This window comes from Fundulus heteroclitus, chromosome 6, assembly GCF_011125445.2.
Source record: "Fundulus heteroclitus isolate FHET01 chromosome 6, MU-UCD_Fhet_4.1, whole genome shotgun sequence".
Lineage (NCBI taxonomy): Eukaryota > Metazoa > Chordata > Actinopteri > Cyprinodontiformes > Fundulidae > Fundulus > Fundulus heteroclitus.
In genome coordinates, this window is record NC_046366.1 from 13,406,858 (window position 1) to 13,421,920 (window position 15,063).

A 15,063-nucleotide genomic window follows, 5' to 3' on the forward strand; every position below is an offset into this window, starting at 1 on the left:
TCCGTCCACCTCTCTGTTTGCTATACCGTGCAGGGTCACGGGGGCCATCCTGGGGCCCATCTCCTATGGTCACGGGGTCAGGAGACAGATTGGCGGTCCAAAAATAAACGCTTTAGAAACAGCTACAATTTTCTGTCACACTGTCCTTAGATGTTCGACGGGGTTTTAATGCCGGATAAAATGCTACCTCGCAGGGTATCCATAGATTTCTGCAGCTTTATGGAGCACAGAGCTCGATGGTGCTGCCCCTCCCTCACCAGTCGCTGCACACTGCTGGAGAGCTGGCTGAAAAAAAAGGCCATTATGCTTCCTTCTTTACATTAACAACAAATTTGAGCGACATGGAAATACTTTCAGTCGCAGAAATCCTGCCTACACCCAATAAACGCTGTAAAAAATGTTATAGAAAATATTATTAGACTTTGAATAGGCAGGAATTCATTGATGGAAGTAATATTAGCGTGTTGAAGTGGCCCAGCCAGAGTCCCGATTTGATAGAGAAACTGTAGGGGGACCTAAAGAGGAGGAGGATGGCAAAGAGGCCTTCCTCCCTGAGTGACTTGGAGCTCATCAGGAAGATAATAAATAAAAATACCAGAAACATGCAAAAGGCATGTAGTAGAAGGGGTTGGATTGCTGAAATGCAAGGGAAGACTTGTCCATTTATTTGGAAAAATAAAAAAAATATTTTTTTATATTTTTATAAAATATTTCCATGAAAATTATTCTTCTTATAGCACCATTTATGATCAGAAAGTCCCTTGGTGATTATTAAAAATCTGGATATTGTGGAAAAAACCCAACCACATTGTGGAAAAATAAGTCCCGCTCTCTTCACACCTACCGGGCGCACGCAGACAGTCAAAAACACAGACAGTCAAAAACACAGACAGTCAAAAACAGTTTTGGAAGCGATGATACGTGTGGATCGGGTGTCCGGAGATAACGAGAAGCGACGACACAATGGTCCTCTTTGTAAATGCTCACTGTTGCTGTCTGTGCCACACACACCACAACAACATTCAGGAGAAACGGAGAAAGATTTCTCAGTCTTTCTCCATCTGTCCTGATTGTTTCATTTAAACTTCAAATGTGAGCTGGAGAAATGAGCGACTGAAAGTTTAGAGTAAAAACACGAGCTATAATTGTCTCGGGAGAACATTTGACCCTAGCACAGCTTTAGCCACATACAAGGTCTTCTTTTGTCCTCAAGACTCCTGCTGGAGGAGCGTAGGTATTACAGAATCTACCCCCTAGATGCAAATTTCTGCTCCTTTTTGACCGGAGGTAAAAATATCCAGATTTGTGCTGCTCAGTCTTTGGTAGTCAAATGTATCCGCAGGCCTTGTGAGGAAATTTAACAGGCACTGGGGAATTAAATAGGGGAAAACAGTCTTCCTTTTTGTGCTTGTGTGCAGTACGATCGCTAACAATTGGATATTCATGTGTGTTTCAGAAGCTGCTGCAATCTGAAAGAGGAAGAAAGTCTTCAAGTGCCGCCGATTACAAGATGGTACCGCTGCAATAAAGCAGATTCTCACAGCTCACACCCAGGCTTAAAACACACCTCGTCATACTCTGCCGTGTATAACACGATCAGAACCGTCAGCGCCCCCCCCACGGACAGAACGCTCCGCCACTGTCTTGTGTCATTATATCCCCCCCTCCCGTTGTGCAACCTGACCTCTGTGGTCTTGCCCCGAGTCTCTATCCTCCTCCTCCTCCTCCTCTTCCTCCTCTGTCACATCGGGTCAGGGCCCGCCGCCCCGCCTGCCTCGGTGAACATTCAACGCTGTCGGTGAGTTTTGGTTTGAGTAGCACATAAACCATCGACCGTTGACTGTGCCCCGCGGCTCGCTCTGGCGACGTCACATCGGAGCAAAGAACGGAGGGGGGAGAAAAAAAATAAAAAATCCCGGGGAAAAGAAGACGGAAAAAGAACAAAAGGGCAAGCGGGCGCCACATGCAAATGCTGAGATGGGAAACCACATGCGCACATGCTCATAAGTGCCACTTTGTGTTCACTGTACCCAAAGACCAAAGGTCACAATCAACATTCATTGCTGTCGCTGGGTTGGACTCTGTAAGAAAGCTCACTGAACAATGAGTGCAACTGTGGCCCAGTTCTGCCTGACTCGCGTCTCAGCCAATCAGACGACCGGATGTGAAGCACTCTGATTTCTGTATTTGTGTACTTCTTGTTTTTCCCTTCTCCCCCCCCCCCCCCCCCCCCGTCTCTTCCTCCCTCCCCGGTGCCGGGAGTTTTTAGAGGAGGAAGGCAGAGAGATAGGCGGCTCAAATAGACTTCTGGCTGCCTGCTTGTCCTCATCCTGCTCTCCTCTCCTCTAATTGATGGTTATGTGTGCAGCATGGGGGGAAGGAAGCCGAGTGAATGTGTAATCATTTGGAGTCTCTTCTCCTTTAGATGTTTCATCCCTCTCTTTTTTGTTTGTCTAATTATACACCGAGCTCAGTTAACTGTGTGTCTGCGCTGGCAGGGAAGACAGATTTGCAAAAAAAAAAGGGAGGACAATGGACGAGGGGGGAAAAAGAAGATTACAGCTTTAGAAAATAAAGAAATAAATTTAGTTTTGAGTTTATTCCTTATAATAATTCCCCCTTGGTGATCCGTTTGAATGAGAGCAATTTGGCGATGTGAAAGGAAGAGTATTTCCACCTTTTTGGTGAAAGATGGTCTAATTATCTGTATTTGAATTTCTTGGTGTCCTACCAGTTCCTGTCTGTGTGCGTGTGTGTGTGCGTGTGTGTGTGTGTGTGTGTGTGTGTGTGTGTGTGTGTGTGCTCGTGTTGCTCTCCACGACAGAGGACATGTCTGCTGATGTGATCTCAGGGTGCAATGATATTTTACCAGCTATCTCACGGGGTGCGGGGGGTGGGTGGGAGACAGTGAGCTGTCAATAACCCTTTCTTCCTCCACAGTCTGCGACCCACCTTACTGCTGCCTTCTGTGGTAGCCTACCTCTCAGACCCCGTGTCCCGTCTAAGTTATTCATGTAAGGTAAACAGACACACAGCTGAAGCCGGATTACACGTAGGTTTACACACACTATTACAAAAAGACGCACAAGCCTTATTTCTCTCTGTTTGACGTAATCTCCATGCCAGAATCATGAGCTTGGAAAAGAAAAAGGTTCTTTTTTTTAAACTTTCTTTAAGTTTAGTAGTTTACATACCTTTCTTTAGTATATGGGTGTATTTGGCCTTTCAAACCGTATGACTTGGTTCAAACATCTTACAAACTTTTCGCACCAGTTTGCTAGGATTTTGGCCCATTCCTCCGGACAGGAGCGGTGTAACGGACTCAGGTTTGCAGGCTACCTTGTTGACACACTTCCTCTGCCCTCAAATATTTTGCGGCTGACATCAGTGCTTTGTGATGGCCACTCCAAAAGCCCTGACCTTGTGTGACCCTTGTGTACCCTAGTGGTACGTTTTGGGTCATTGCCCACTTTGAGGGCCCATTGGTGATTGCATCTTTAAGCAGTTTCTTCAGTATTTCCACATAAAGTTGTTTCCTCACTGTGGATAATTACAGTCTCCTAACAGAGTTTTTTTTTTAACGAGGTTGCATTCTGGCATTCTTGGCTAATTTGCTTTGATTGTTCCATGATGTCAAACATGGATGCAGTGTTTCCTTACTACACATACCACAGGTATGCCTCCAATTAACTCAAAAGCATTTACAAAGGGACAGGAAGCTCAGTGTATATGTAAACCTCTGACTCTGAAGAAACTTGTGGAAAACTGCAAAAAATCTCATTATTCTGGAAATCTAGCGGACAGAAATAATGTAGGTAATTTTAACAGGTTTTATCAGATTTAATGTGATTTTGAGATTATGCAAATATCTGGTTTCAGCTGCATGTGTGCCCTTTTTTTTTTAAATTCCTGCAACAAGGTTTCTGATTTCCATGACTAAAGTGAATAAAAGTTCAATGCAGACCAATTTATCAGTATTTGATGTGTGTTTGTGCCGCCCGAATCACACCAATAACCCACCTGGAGCATTCTCTCATGTCTCCATCACTGCTTCTCCAAAGTGCTTTTTCTGTCATTTAGTAACCAAGCCCCGTGTCCACGTCCCCGTCTCCCAAGTCTCCCTGTATTATTCATAGTAAAGCTCTCTGCGCAGTGGTGCAGAAGAGTGCAGGTGATGTAACAGCGGCTGCCTGCGAGCTGCGCCTCGGACTGTCATCTGGGATGAATTCAAGCGACAGGCGGAACATTTCAAGCTGCTTCAGCTTTGTCGACGCTGCCAACAACTATTAAAACGTGGCTTTTTTAAAAAAATGTATTTATTTATGTCTGCGCGTTTTGGGTCAGATTTCTATCACGCGCTCGCTTCAATTAAACTTAAAATGTCACATTTGAATCGTTTGTCTTGCAGATGCCCGAGTTAAGGTGTTAAAAGTGAAGGAAATAGGGCGAACATGCAGATAAAAGTTTTACATGCCGGTTTTAATGAAGCTTCACAGTGTGGCAGGGGACCCGCGCGTTTCTGATACAACTGAAGGGCTGCTACCGCCATCTAGTGTTGGGTCTTTGACACGACATCCTCCTTTTAACAAACGGAAGATGACAACACTTAAAATGATTAATCCTTGTGATTTATTTATTGTTTCATCTCTTACAACATTCCAACATTTGATTGAGTTAATTTAAAATGCATTTAACAAAATGCAAACACTGCGATGCAGACATTTTACCGTAAATGTATTGGGTGTTTGGATTTACCCCCCGCATGTTACAGGAACTAAATTTAATTCATTTCATTGCACTTTATGTCGTGCATAACTGTGAAGCGTTGAGGAAAATTATAGATTTTGATAATTTTTACAAACCAAGATCTGAAAGGTGTGCTGTGCATTCTGGCACATGATTTTTATTTTATTTTATCTAAACTAGGGATGGGGGAAATTAAAGGTACATAGTGCAACTTTTTAAATATCATTTATTTTCTTTCACATACATGCACTTGACCTTACCTGATGTGAAAAACTAGTTTTCCTCTATTTTCCGCATGTTGCCTCTACAGGCTCCATTAGTCAGTTCCTGAGTGTGGGATTCTGGCCGAATCCTCTGGGGATTCGGCCAGTGGGTGCGAGTGGGTGCGACGCGTTGGTCGCTCTCGTTCACCTGGCTGCTTTGTGGAGTCCCAATGCATTAGCGAGATGCATCAGAAGACATTACGCCTCTGAACAAAAGACCTGTACAGTCGAACACGTGCACAACCGTGGTGTCATTTCAACTTGTTTCCAGAGGGGGAGGATTGCTAAAAAAATCCTTGAAAGCTATGCTCCTTTAATTTAAGGAAGGGGCTGCGACTTTTTGGCAACACTTCCAGAGGGCCAAAACTGTAACTTGGTATAATAAAACTGCCCTTTCATATGTCTGTGTATGTATGTTTATATAACCAACATACAGTGCTTAAAGGGGCTTCGTTGTGTATTTTTACCATAAAAGAAAAAAACATGCATTCATCTTTAAATAAAAAAATACATGCCAGGTGTTCTTTGAACACAACCAGAGAGAGCTACTGGCATATAAATTCAGAAAGTCATGGTACGTGACCAGGCCCCTTAACACATTTCTATAGATGTGTCCAGTGATCGAACATTTTTGAGTGTGTGCTGAAGAGTCTGGGCAGTTTTCTTTTTTTTTTTTGCTAAGCATGCATCAGGACTTGTGTCGATGACGTATGTGGTGACATTTGAAGCCTTGACAGCCAGGCGTGCCATGCGACTGATTCAAGAACTGAGATGCCGGGTTGCGTGGGATTCGAACCGGCAGCCAAACGCTGCCGATTCCCCTGTCACACCTGGTCTTGGTTTAATTTGCAATATATTTAAGTGTCATTTTTAGTTTTGAAATCAGCAAGACAGACGAGAGTGTTGCAACAGACTGAAAATGCTTATCCCGGCTTATATAAACTGGCTGTCACTCTTCTGGTTCTCTAACTTCATCTCTGCCTTGTTAAAAGATATTTTATCAACCAGTTGTGACACATAATACATCATTTCTGTTGGTCCAGCTGGTTATGTTATGTTGCTTCACCGGTAAGTCATAGGTTCACTTACCTGTTAAAGTTTACAATTTAGCAGTTTAGCTTGTAAAAATGTTTCTTTTTACTCCAAGTGGCTTAACCTGTTTAAATTTAGGTCATCATTATAAACATAATTATAAAGTAACGTAAGCTCACTTTCGTTTTCCATTCAGCTATTGTATCTTTAAAGGCTGATTCAGATCATGGCCAGGATTTGTTTATTGGCATCACATGCACCTTTCCTTTATTCAGTTTAAAGCGTCAAACACTGAATTCATGTCAAATAATCCCTCTCTGCCTGTTATACATTTATTTTCCACTTGATGGCACAATAGAGCAAATTAACTATCTTGATGCCCGGCAGTGTTGAGCAGTTGGATGGGGTGCTTCAAAAGGTTTCATCTCCACATCACTACATAGTTCATGTTAAACATACATGCATGTATAGCAGTCGTGCTCTTCTTTAATAAGTAGGAACACGTTTGAAGCAAATTTAAAACAGCTATGTGATGTGATTTATTTTATAATAATCATCTTTATTTGTCGTCGCAACACGCATTCCAAGGAAACTTGTATTTAATCCATTCCTTAGGGAGCAGTAGGCTGCCACTGTGCTAAGGGCCTTGCTCAAGGACCCAGAGTGGCAGTCTGTGGAGTTGATCTCATAACCTCCAGGACAAAATCACAATGCTCAAGCCACTAGACCACCAACCCCCCTTGACCGCTGTTGCTCGTGCAGACTCCTGTGTGGTTGGGGGTCTGGTGTTTATGTCATTTTGATTTGAGGTCAGCTGCCCCTGCAGCTTCAGTGTACCTCTCACAGTTAGCTTTGTGCAACGTGCTGCAGTGGTGACGTATTAAAACATTGTTTGACCCTCCAGAGCAGGAGCAGAGAAACCAGGCCTGAAAACATTATCGCTGAAATGCTTGCAGGCGGGTGGAGCCGGGTGGACTGCAGCCAAGCCAAGGTGGTGGAAATAAGGCTTATGTTTGAAGCTGAACCTCCACCCTAGTTGGAATTATTATGCAGCCTCCAAATAAGCTGCATTTAGCTCCATCTATCTTGACACTCACTTTCACCGGTTCTTTTGTCCCCGCTGACGTAAAGCATCCCCACAGCATGATGCTGCCACCACCGAGTCTCACAGTGGGGATGGTGTCCTCATTATGAAGACTTTTGTTTTCCTCTTGCCATTCTTCAATAAATGCCAGATTTATAGAATGAATGGGTAATATTTGTGCAGTCAATTAGTGTAGATCTCAACAACTCCTCCAGTGTTAACTTGAGCCTCTTAGTTGCGTCTCTGAATAATATTCTCCTTTACTATAGTTGGGGAGCCATTTGTTGGTAGGTTTCAGTGTTGTGTTATTTTTGGATGATGGATAAATGGTGCTCTTTGAAGTTTGGGGTATTGATTTCTAAGCTAAGCCATATCCCCTACCCTCTGAAGCCTTCTTAGAACAGCGGGATTTATACTGAGACTAAATTGCAAACAAACTAAATATGTTACATCTGAAGGCTGTTGGCTGCAAGGGATTTAATGATGGGGAATCCGAGAAAAGGGGGCTAGATGCAAATATGCTCCACACTATTCAGACTACAAATTAGGAATGATTTCTTCAACTTCAGAGCTCTGCGTTAAGTCATGTCGGTCTATCAACACAAAGTCCCTGTAAAATACATTGAAGCTTTTGGTGGTGACCTGATAAAACGTGAAAAACGTCAGAGGCATGCATTGCTTAGATTCATTGTTAAACCTGGCATGTAGGTTATTGCTTAAATGTACAGTGTATTGACCGACAGGCTTTGAAATCCTCAAAAAAAGGACTGAGCTGTTTCGACCTCACACCTAACCTGCCAGCAGCTCTGTCTGTTTTTCTGCTTCATCAGCAAGAAGAGGTAACCTGCTTTTTTTTTTTTCATATAACAGGAAGTTAAAGCAGTCTGAGCTATAGAGAGGAATGAAACATGAGAGAAATTTTAATGCAATGTGGATTTTAAATGTCTTTCTGTGGGACAGCTCTCCACATGAAAACATTGAAGCATGCAGAAAAATGTAAGAAAATAAGAAAATGTCAATGTTTAGTGGTAGGAGTACTAAGCGGTTCACCAGTTGAGCAGGTGCACCATATGCAGAGGCTACATCCTTGATGCAGATGTCCTGGGTTTGATTTCCGGCCCTAAAAAAAAGTTTAGACACGTAAACATAAAATCACATTGAGCAGGAAATAAAGGTGCTGACAGCTGCTGTATCAAACAGTCATTTCATAAATGAAATATCAACCTCATGTTTTCTCATTAAATTAGTATAACCCCCTTCCCAGCACAGTTACTGCTTTATCCCTGGTTTATTCTGATCTTCAGCAGTCTTGGTCTGGTCCGTGGTCCTGTTAATTGTTGTTTCCAACTTGTTAGTGTCATTGTTCAACCGACTGTAGAGGAAGTGAGTTAGCTGCTGTTTACATGTTTCCATACTTTGACTCTGACAATGACTTTGTTTTACGGGGATTACAAAACAAAAGGAAATGCTACAGTTTTTTCCCCCTGAAAGATGACTGATTTAAGTCACGCAGTTATGTGGATCTTGGATTTTCCTAATTCCAACACATGAAATGGGTAAACACTACACACATACTCCTATATCTGTATATATATATATATATATATATATATATATATATATATATATATATATATGGGTGTGTGTGTGTGTGTGTGTGCAGTGGCGGTTCTAGACCAAGTTTACCAGGGGGGCCAAGGTGGGGCCAGTGTTTTTTCACAGGGGCACAACAGAACAAAAAAGTGAAACAATAAAATGGCAATATTTAACTGTGTAATAATATTAAGTGAGCCACTTGTGGTTTTGGAAGTGCAGGTTTCAGACACCTGATCTAGCAGTTAAAAAACTTTGCCCCCCAGCTCAATATGGCTAAAGCTAAACGTGAAACATCTTAATTTCTAAATCCTTCTTAGAGTAAAACTGTATAGGTAAAAAATAAAATTGGTCAAAGTGACCAATCAGTTATGGTTTCTTTGCCATTGCAAATAGTTATGAGAAGTTTATGTAATGTTATGTCTTTAGTACAGGGACCATAGCAGGGGCCAGTACCATTTCTACAGGGGCATGGGCCCCTGTTGGCCCCTGTCTAGAACCACCCCTGTGTGTCTGTCTGATGGAACATCATTTTAAATGTCATGTGTGTGTTGGTTTTTTGTGTTTTTTTCCCCCTCTTTTTAATCGGCAGGGTGTGACAGGCAGGTGGCAGCCACCATGGTGATCCTCATTAATTTTATCAAGCAGAGCTTTAAAGGGAGCAGGAGGCAGAAGGAAGGCGGCAGAGCTTTGGCTCACCCAGAGTGGTAACCTGATCGAGAGACTCTTGTTCCTGTACCTATGTCGTCTCCAGAGACTCATCCATGCCTTTTCCTTCCAGAAAGCTCCGACCAGGTTATCAGACCATCACCCTGGTTCTGCTCCGTTCCAGCTTTCTCGGAAAGGATCCGTACGCATCTCCCTGACCGTATTAAAGAGCCTTCCTGACACTCCTGGTAGCACCTGCTCCGGTTCTACAAAGGACGCCTCTCATTCCTTGCTGAACCATCACCTTCCTGTCCACCCTGTGACGCGTTTCTCCACCTGCTATTCACCACAAGCCACTGCTCAGACTGTCATCTGCAGCTCTCAGAGCACCGACTCACTGTCCTCCAGCCAATAAGACAACAATGTCACCAGTCGCATTGCCTACCTGTTTGCTGTCTGTGGCCATCTCTGTGACCCGAGCCCCCCCCTTTTCCCAGCCAGCCAATAAACCGCCAAAATGTCCCTCTGCCTTCATGTTTGTTGTTCTATTTAGAGTTATCATGGAAAAGCCAAACGTGATGCAGAACATAAACAGAAACAAAGGCAGGAAAACATTCACTCTTTATGTAAATAAGCGTTGTGTTTGATTTGGATTACTGATATGAATTAACTTTGCAATAATCAAGTTTATCAAAAGGGTTTGGACATGACCCACTATAAATTTAGACAAACCGCATCCTTTTTGTGCCCATCAAAGACATCTTGGCGTATTTCTGACCACCCATCATCGCAGTTTGTGACGTTGATTTTCAGTTTGTTGATTTCCTGCCACAGACTCAACATTTTTCACTACAGTTTTCACTAAAACTGTAGTCGGGTTCAGTCCAGAAGGCCAAAGTTAACCTGATTCAACCAACCTAAAAGCAAACTGTTGTTTGTTTGGGGCCAATGTCCAAGGCTGAGTCATCTAGTTGCTCTTTTGATATGATCTTTGATTCTTTCCCCCACTCTGCGCTGCAAAAACTGTGGCCTGAAAGCAGACCGCCTGGATGATGCTGCCACCACCAAGCACGTCAGCAGGTACATCTTGTGGTGGTGGGTTGAAAGCCTCAGTATGACTCTATTTTTTTTTTCTTACTGCAGCCGGCTAACTCGATCTTTTTCACATCTGACTATAAATTGCGTCTCCAAATTTCTGTCGTGCTTATAGGTGTGGAGTTTTGAGCGGGGCCTTTTTTCTTGTTTGTACCCTATACGTGGCCTGGCTCCCTTCACTAATTTTCTAGCATCTGTCATTTTATGTTTGGTTTGTCCTAAGTTGTTTTGATTATTTTCTTTCATCTGAGCGTGTCAGTTTGGGTCAGAAGACTGAAACTTGTAGGTTTTATTTGGTAGCTATCCCGAACTCAAATCAGAGATGGTTCTGAACTAGAAAAAGCAGGTTTGAGCTTCTGGAATGTCCTTGGCTTAATGAAAGGAAACCAACTAAAGTAAATGAACCCTGCGGTTTTTGATAAGCAGAGTGGTGAAGCAGGCATCCAGAATTATGACGGGGGCGCGACGATGGCTAAAGAAACACGTGTGGTTTGTCAGCAGCAAGAAACATTTGTCTAATCATTAGTGCCGTTGTATGGATATATCTGAGCCTGTATGTATGATTTTGACCCAGTGGGGGTTAGAGAAAATCTATAATAAATTTAATCTTGCATATGCAGATCCTCTGAAAAATGACTGAAGTTGTAAATCGCTAAAATAATCCGTCGTCTAACAAGAACCGTTCAAATGCATCACTAAAAGGCAAGTACTATAAAGATTATGCCCATCATGTATTATGATGCATGCCAATGTCTGACAGGTTTCGGATGTTGCATCACGCAGCTGCAGAACAGGACTGGATTGTTTAAATGGGAGTAAAGTGCGTCTGGAGGGAAAAAACAACACACCCATGACAGCAAAATAGGATTTAGATCTCCAATTTACACTAATAACAACTTCCTAGCAGTCATAAACAAACCTCCCAGCAGGTAAACAAACAGGTCTGAGTTCACGTCGATGCCAGCAGCTCTGACCGTCGGTGTGAAAAGCCTGTTCTGTTGAGCGCTTTCAGAGAAAAGATTTCCTGTAAATTCCTCCCGCCCGCGTCACATGTAGGACTTTCAAAGCTGAACTCGCTTTCAGCTCCGATTACATCAGTCAAAACCTCCAGAGGCGGAATTTCCTGACAGCGAGAGAGCCAACTAGGAAGTTGTATCACATTCGCACGCTGCTCTGATGTTTGGCGCCTCTTACACGGCCCAGAGTGTTTCTGTTTATAGAACTGCAGACAATACGCCATTATTTAGTGTTATATTTTATTATAAACTGCACTGAGTAGACAGACAGAGGATTCTTTCTGAGGTGTGTCCTTATTTTGTGTGAAATATGTACAAAAACCACATGTACAGGAATATAAAGAACATAATACATTCAGTGCTCTTACAACTGAGCCAGTATATACATTGTTTTACAGCGTCATGATGTCAGCGTTGCGTTTTAAGCAGGTTTTCACTATGCTATAAATGGGAAAGCCTTTTCTTTTAGTAGCTGGCCTCTGCATCCTCTGCTGCCTCTTTTTCTGGAGCCTCTAATCCTTCTCTTGGGCCTTCTGATTAACTTTTAGTGAGATATATCTGCAATAAAATCAGTTGGATGAAAAGTTATATGTCATGATCTTTTTTGTTTCAAAATTTCAGCTTTTTTATAAAATTTTGCCAAAAATTACTCACTCTATTCGGTTGACGCAGTCCATCACCCATTCCAGAGCCGGGTTGACACATCTTTTCCCTTTTGCTGTGTGGAAACTGGGTGAAAAAGGAGTTAAAGTTAATAAAAGGGCATTCATGTTTATAAATGGTGAGTAAGCAAATGAAACATATAAATTGTGAATCGTTGTTCATAAACAAGTTAAAAAAAACTTACATGATAGCACTAAAGGGACATTGTTCTGTGCTATTCTGCACTGAGATACCTTTGATATCTTGAAACCGGATCCTACCAACCGTGTATCTTCGACAGCAACCTATGTGCGCTGCAAGCAAAGACAAGAGATGAGTAAAACACGTTGCTGCAAGTCTTTGTGTTGTAGCATAAAAAACAAATAAATAGAGGAAAAACAAATGCATACCTGGCTGCATGTCTGTAGACAGGATGCAAAGAGTAACAAGTGTCGCCACCATCACTGTGACCTTGATTGATATCATAGCTTCAACAATGCTGGCAGACGCTTATCCGATCTGAAAGTGGTCTCGTCTATGTTCTGTCTCAGGTGGCCACAAGTGGCTGGAGCCTTATATACACTTTAGAGCAGAAGCATCAAACTTTGCCCTCAGGAATTGATTTCTATGGCAGACTGGACAGTTCCAAAGTACTGGTAAAGGTAAAAAGAGGACAACTGCTCTGTTTTTCGCTAACACTGGAGATCCTCCTAACGGTATCAAGACTGGTTAATGTTTAGCTAATTCCTGATATTCACAGTAAAATAGTTATATAAGCATTCTTTCTAGGAATAAGAGGAAACATCTTTTGTGATAAGTGACTAGAATACCCCACATCCACATCCATGTAAATGAAATCCTATAAATGACCTGTGAGACTTGTGATGTTGGGGATTCTGCTGAATGGAAATGTGAACGTCCAACTCGGTGTCTGTACAATAAGAAGGTCCCCCTGTTGGCCGATAAGAAGGAGCAGCTTTGTTTCGTCTCGACTTTGAGTCTTTTCCAGATCATTTCTCTCCAAAAAAAGCCCCAGTCAGGCCTGTAGCAGAGGAATAGTCAGTTTAGATCTGATCCGCAGAATTGTTTACAGATGTAAATCAAACTACACAATAAATGCTCTATTTAAAGAAAATATTGATATATATAACTCAGCTGCAAAAGGTTTGAATACTCCCATGTTTATATAAATGCGTGTTATGTACAAGACATAATAATTCGTAGTATTATTTTCTCTTGTTTGAATAATGTTTTTTTCAGCTCCGATTACATTAATCGAAACCTCCAGAGGTGGAATTTCCTGACAGCGAGAGACCCAACGAGGAAGTTTTATTATATTCGCCTGCTGGTCTGATGTTTGCTGCCTTTTAAAGGGTCAAAGAGTGGTCCTGTTCATAGAAATAGGCCTGTTGTTAGGAACTAAATTTGGTTATAAATGCAACAGATCCGACAGAAGTTTTTTTTTTTTCCGAAGTGCATCTTTATTTTGTGTAAAAAATGTATAAAAACAACATGTACAGGAATATAAAGCACGCAATATATTAAGCGCTCTTACAAATTAACCATTATATACATTGTTTTACAGCATCATGATGTCAGCGTTGTGTTTTAAGCTGGTTTTCACTAAGCTATAAAAGGGAAAGCCTTTTCTGTGCGTGTTTGCGGTAGCTGGCCTCTGCATCCTCTGCTGCCTCTTTTTCTGGAGCCTCTAATCCTTCTCTTGGGCCTTCTGATGAACGTCAAGTGCCATATTTCTGCAATAAAAATCAGTCGGATGAAATGTTACATTTCTTGTATTTTGTTTTAAAATTTCAGCTTTTTTAAATTTTGTTATTGTTTTTGCCAAAACTTACTCTAAACGACTAACGTAGTCCATCACCCATGCCAGAGCCGGGTTGGCACATCTTTTGCCTTTTTTTGTGTGAAAACTGCGTTAAAAAGGAGGCAAAGTCAATAAGAAGTGTATTCACGTATATATAGGGTGAGTAAGCAAATGAAAGGTATAAACTGTGAATCTTTGTTCATAAACAAGGAAAAAAACAAACTAAACTTACATGATAGCACTGATGGGACATAGTTCTGTGATTTTCTGCACCGAGAAGCCCTTGATATCTGAAAATGGGATCCTGCCAACCATGTGTCTTCGACAGCAAGACATGTGCGCTGCAAGTAAAGACAAGAGATGAGTAAAACATGTTGGTGCAAGTCTTTGTGTCTGTCGTTTGTGTTTGTAGCGTAAAAAATACAAGACAACAGAAGAAAAGATGAAGAGAAGCAATATGAAAACAAATGCATACCTGCGTGCGTGTCTGTAGACAGGATGCAAAGAGTAACAAGTGTCGCCACCATCACTGTGACCTTGATTGATATCATAGCTTCAACGACGCCGGCCGACGCTGCTCCGATCCGAAAGTGGTCTCGTCTGTTCTGTCTCAGGTGGGCGCAAGTGGCTGGAGCCTTATATACACTTTAGAGCAGAAGCATCAAGCTCTGCCCACAGGAACTGATTGGTAATAGCAGTAACAGAAAGTCCCAGTGTTTTCCCCGACCAAGGAATTTAAACCGGTCAGTGCTGTAGCAGAGGAATGGTGTCGATGTGAATCTGATCCAGAACGTTTGTTTACAGATGCAAACCAAACTACACGCTCAGCAGAAATAAGTGCTCTATTTAAAGAAGATATTGCTATATATAACTCAGCTGCAAAAAGTCTGGATACTCCCACATTTTTATTAAAATGTGTGTTATGTACAAGACATAACAGTAATTCTTAGTATTATTTTCTCATGTTTGAATGTTTATTCAGCTTGAGATTACATTAGCCAAGCCTCCAGAGGTGGGATTTCCTGACAGCGAGAGAGCCAACCAGGAAGTTGTGTTACATTCGCCTGCTGGTATGAAGTTTGGCACCTTTTAAAGGACCAAGACTTATCCTGTTTATAGGCC

General features: G+C 42.1%; 2 protein-coding genes across 2 annotated transcripts; both read right to left on the reverse strand.

Annotated features, from left to right (window-relative positions):
• Positions 1-11,942: 11,942 nt before the first annotated feature.
• LOC105934588 (eotaxin) lies at positions 11,943-13,501 on the reverse strand. Its single transcript, XM_036138090.1, has 4 exons — positions 12,530-13,501; positions 12,325-12,433; positions 12,132-12,206; positions 11,943-12,035 (listed from the first exon to the last, which is right to left on the reverse strand). The coding sequence occupies exons 1-4, from the start codon at positions 12,603-12,605 to the stop codon at positions 11,990-11,992; spliced, it is 306 nt and encodes a 101-aa protein (XP_035993983.1). The 5' UTR covers positions 12,606-13,501; the 3' UTR covers positions 11,943-11,989.
• Positions 13,502-13,528: 27 nt separating this feature from the next.
• LOC118563434 (regakine-1-like) lies at positions 13,529-15,049 on the reverse strand. Its single transcript, XM_036138089.1, has 4 exons — positions 14,417-15,049; positions 14,174-14,282; positions 13,973-14,047; positions 13,529-13,873 (listed from the first exon to the last, which is right to left on the reverse strand). The coding sequence occupies exons 1-4, from the start codon at positions 14,490-14,492 to the stop codon at positions 13,828-13,830; spliced, it is 306 nt and encodes a 101-aa protein (XP_035993982.1). The 5' UTR covers positions 14,493-15,049; the 3' UTR covers positions 13,529-13,827.
• Positions 15,050-15,063: the final 14 nt, after the last annotated feature.

Bases quoted from the DNA above. Each gene is read 5' to 3' on its own strand.
- LOC105934588 (XM_036138090.1), bottom strand. From the start codon at position 12,605: ATGATATCAATCAAGGTCACAGTGATGGTGGCGACACTTGTTACTCTT. The intron at 12,207-12,324 runs GTAAGTTTTTTT...TTTTTCACCCAG, and splicing joins TGTCCCTTTAGTGCTATCAT to TTTCCACACAGCAAAAGGGA. The intron at 12,036-12,131 runs GTGAGTAATTTT...ATTTTATTGCAG, and splicing joins GACTGCGTCAACCGAATAGA to ATATATCTCACTAAAAGTTA.
- LOC118563434 (XM_036138089.1), bottom strand. From the start codon at position 14,492: ATGATATCAATCAAGGTCACAGTGATGGTGGCGACACTTGTTACTCTT. The intron at 14,283-14,416 runs GTATGCATTTGT...CTTTACTTGCAG, and splicing joins GTCTACAGACACGCACGCAG to CGCACATGTCTTGCTGTCGA. The intron at 13,874-13,972 runs GTAAGTTTTGGC...TTTTTATTGCAG, and splicing joins GACTACGTTAGTCGTTTAGA to AAATATGGCACTTGACGTTC.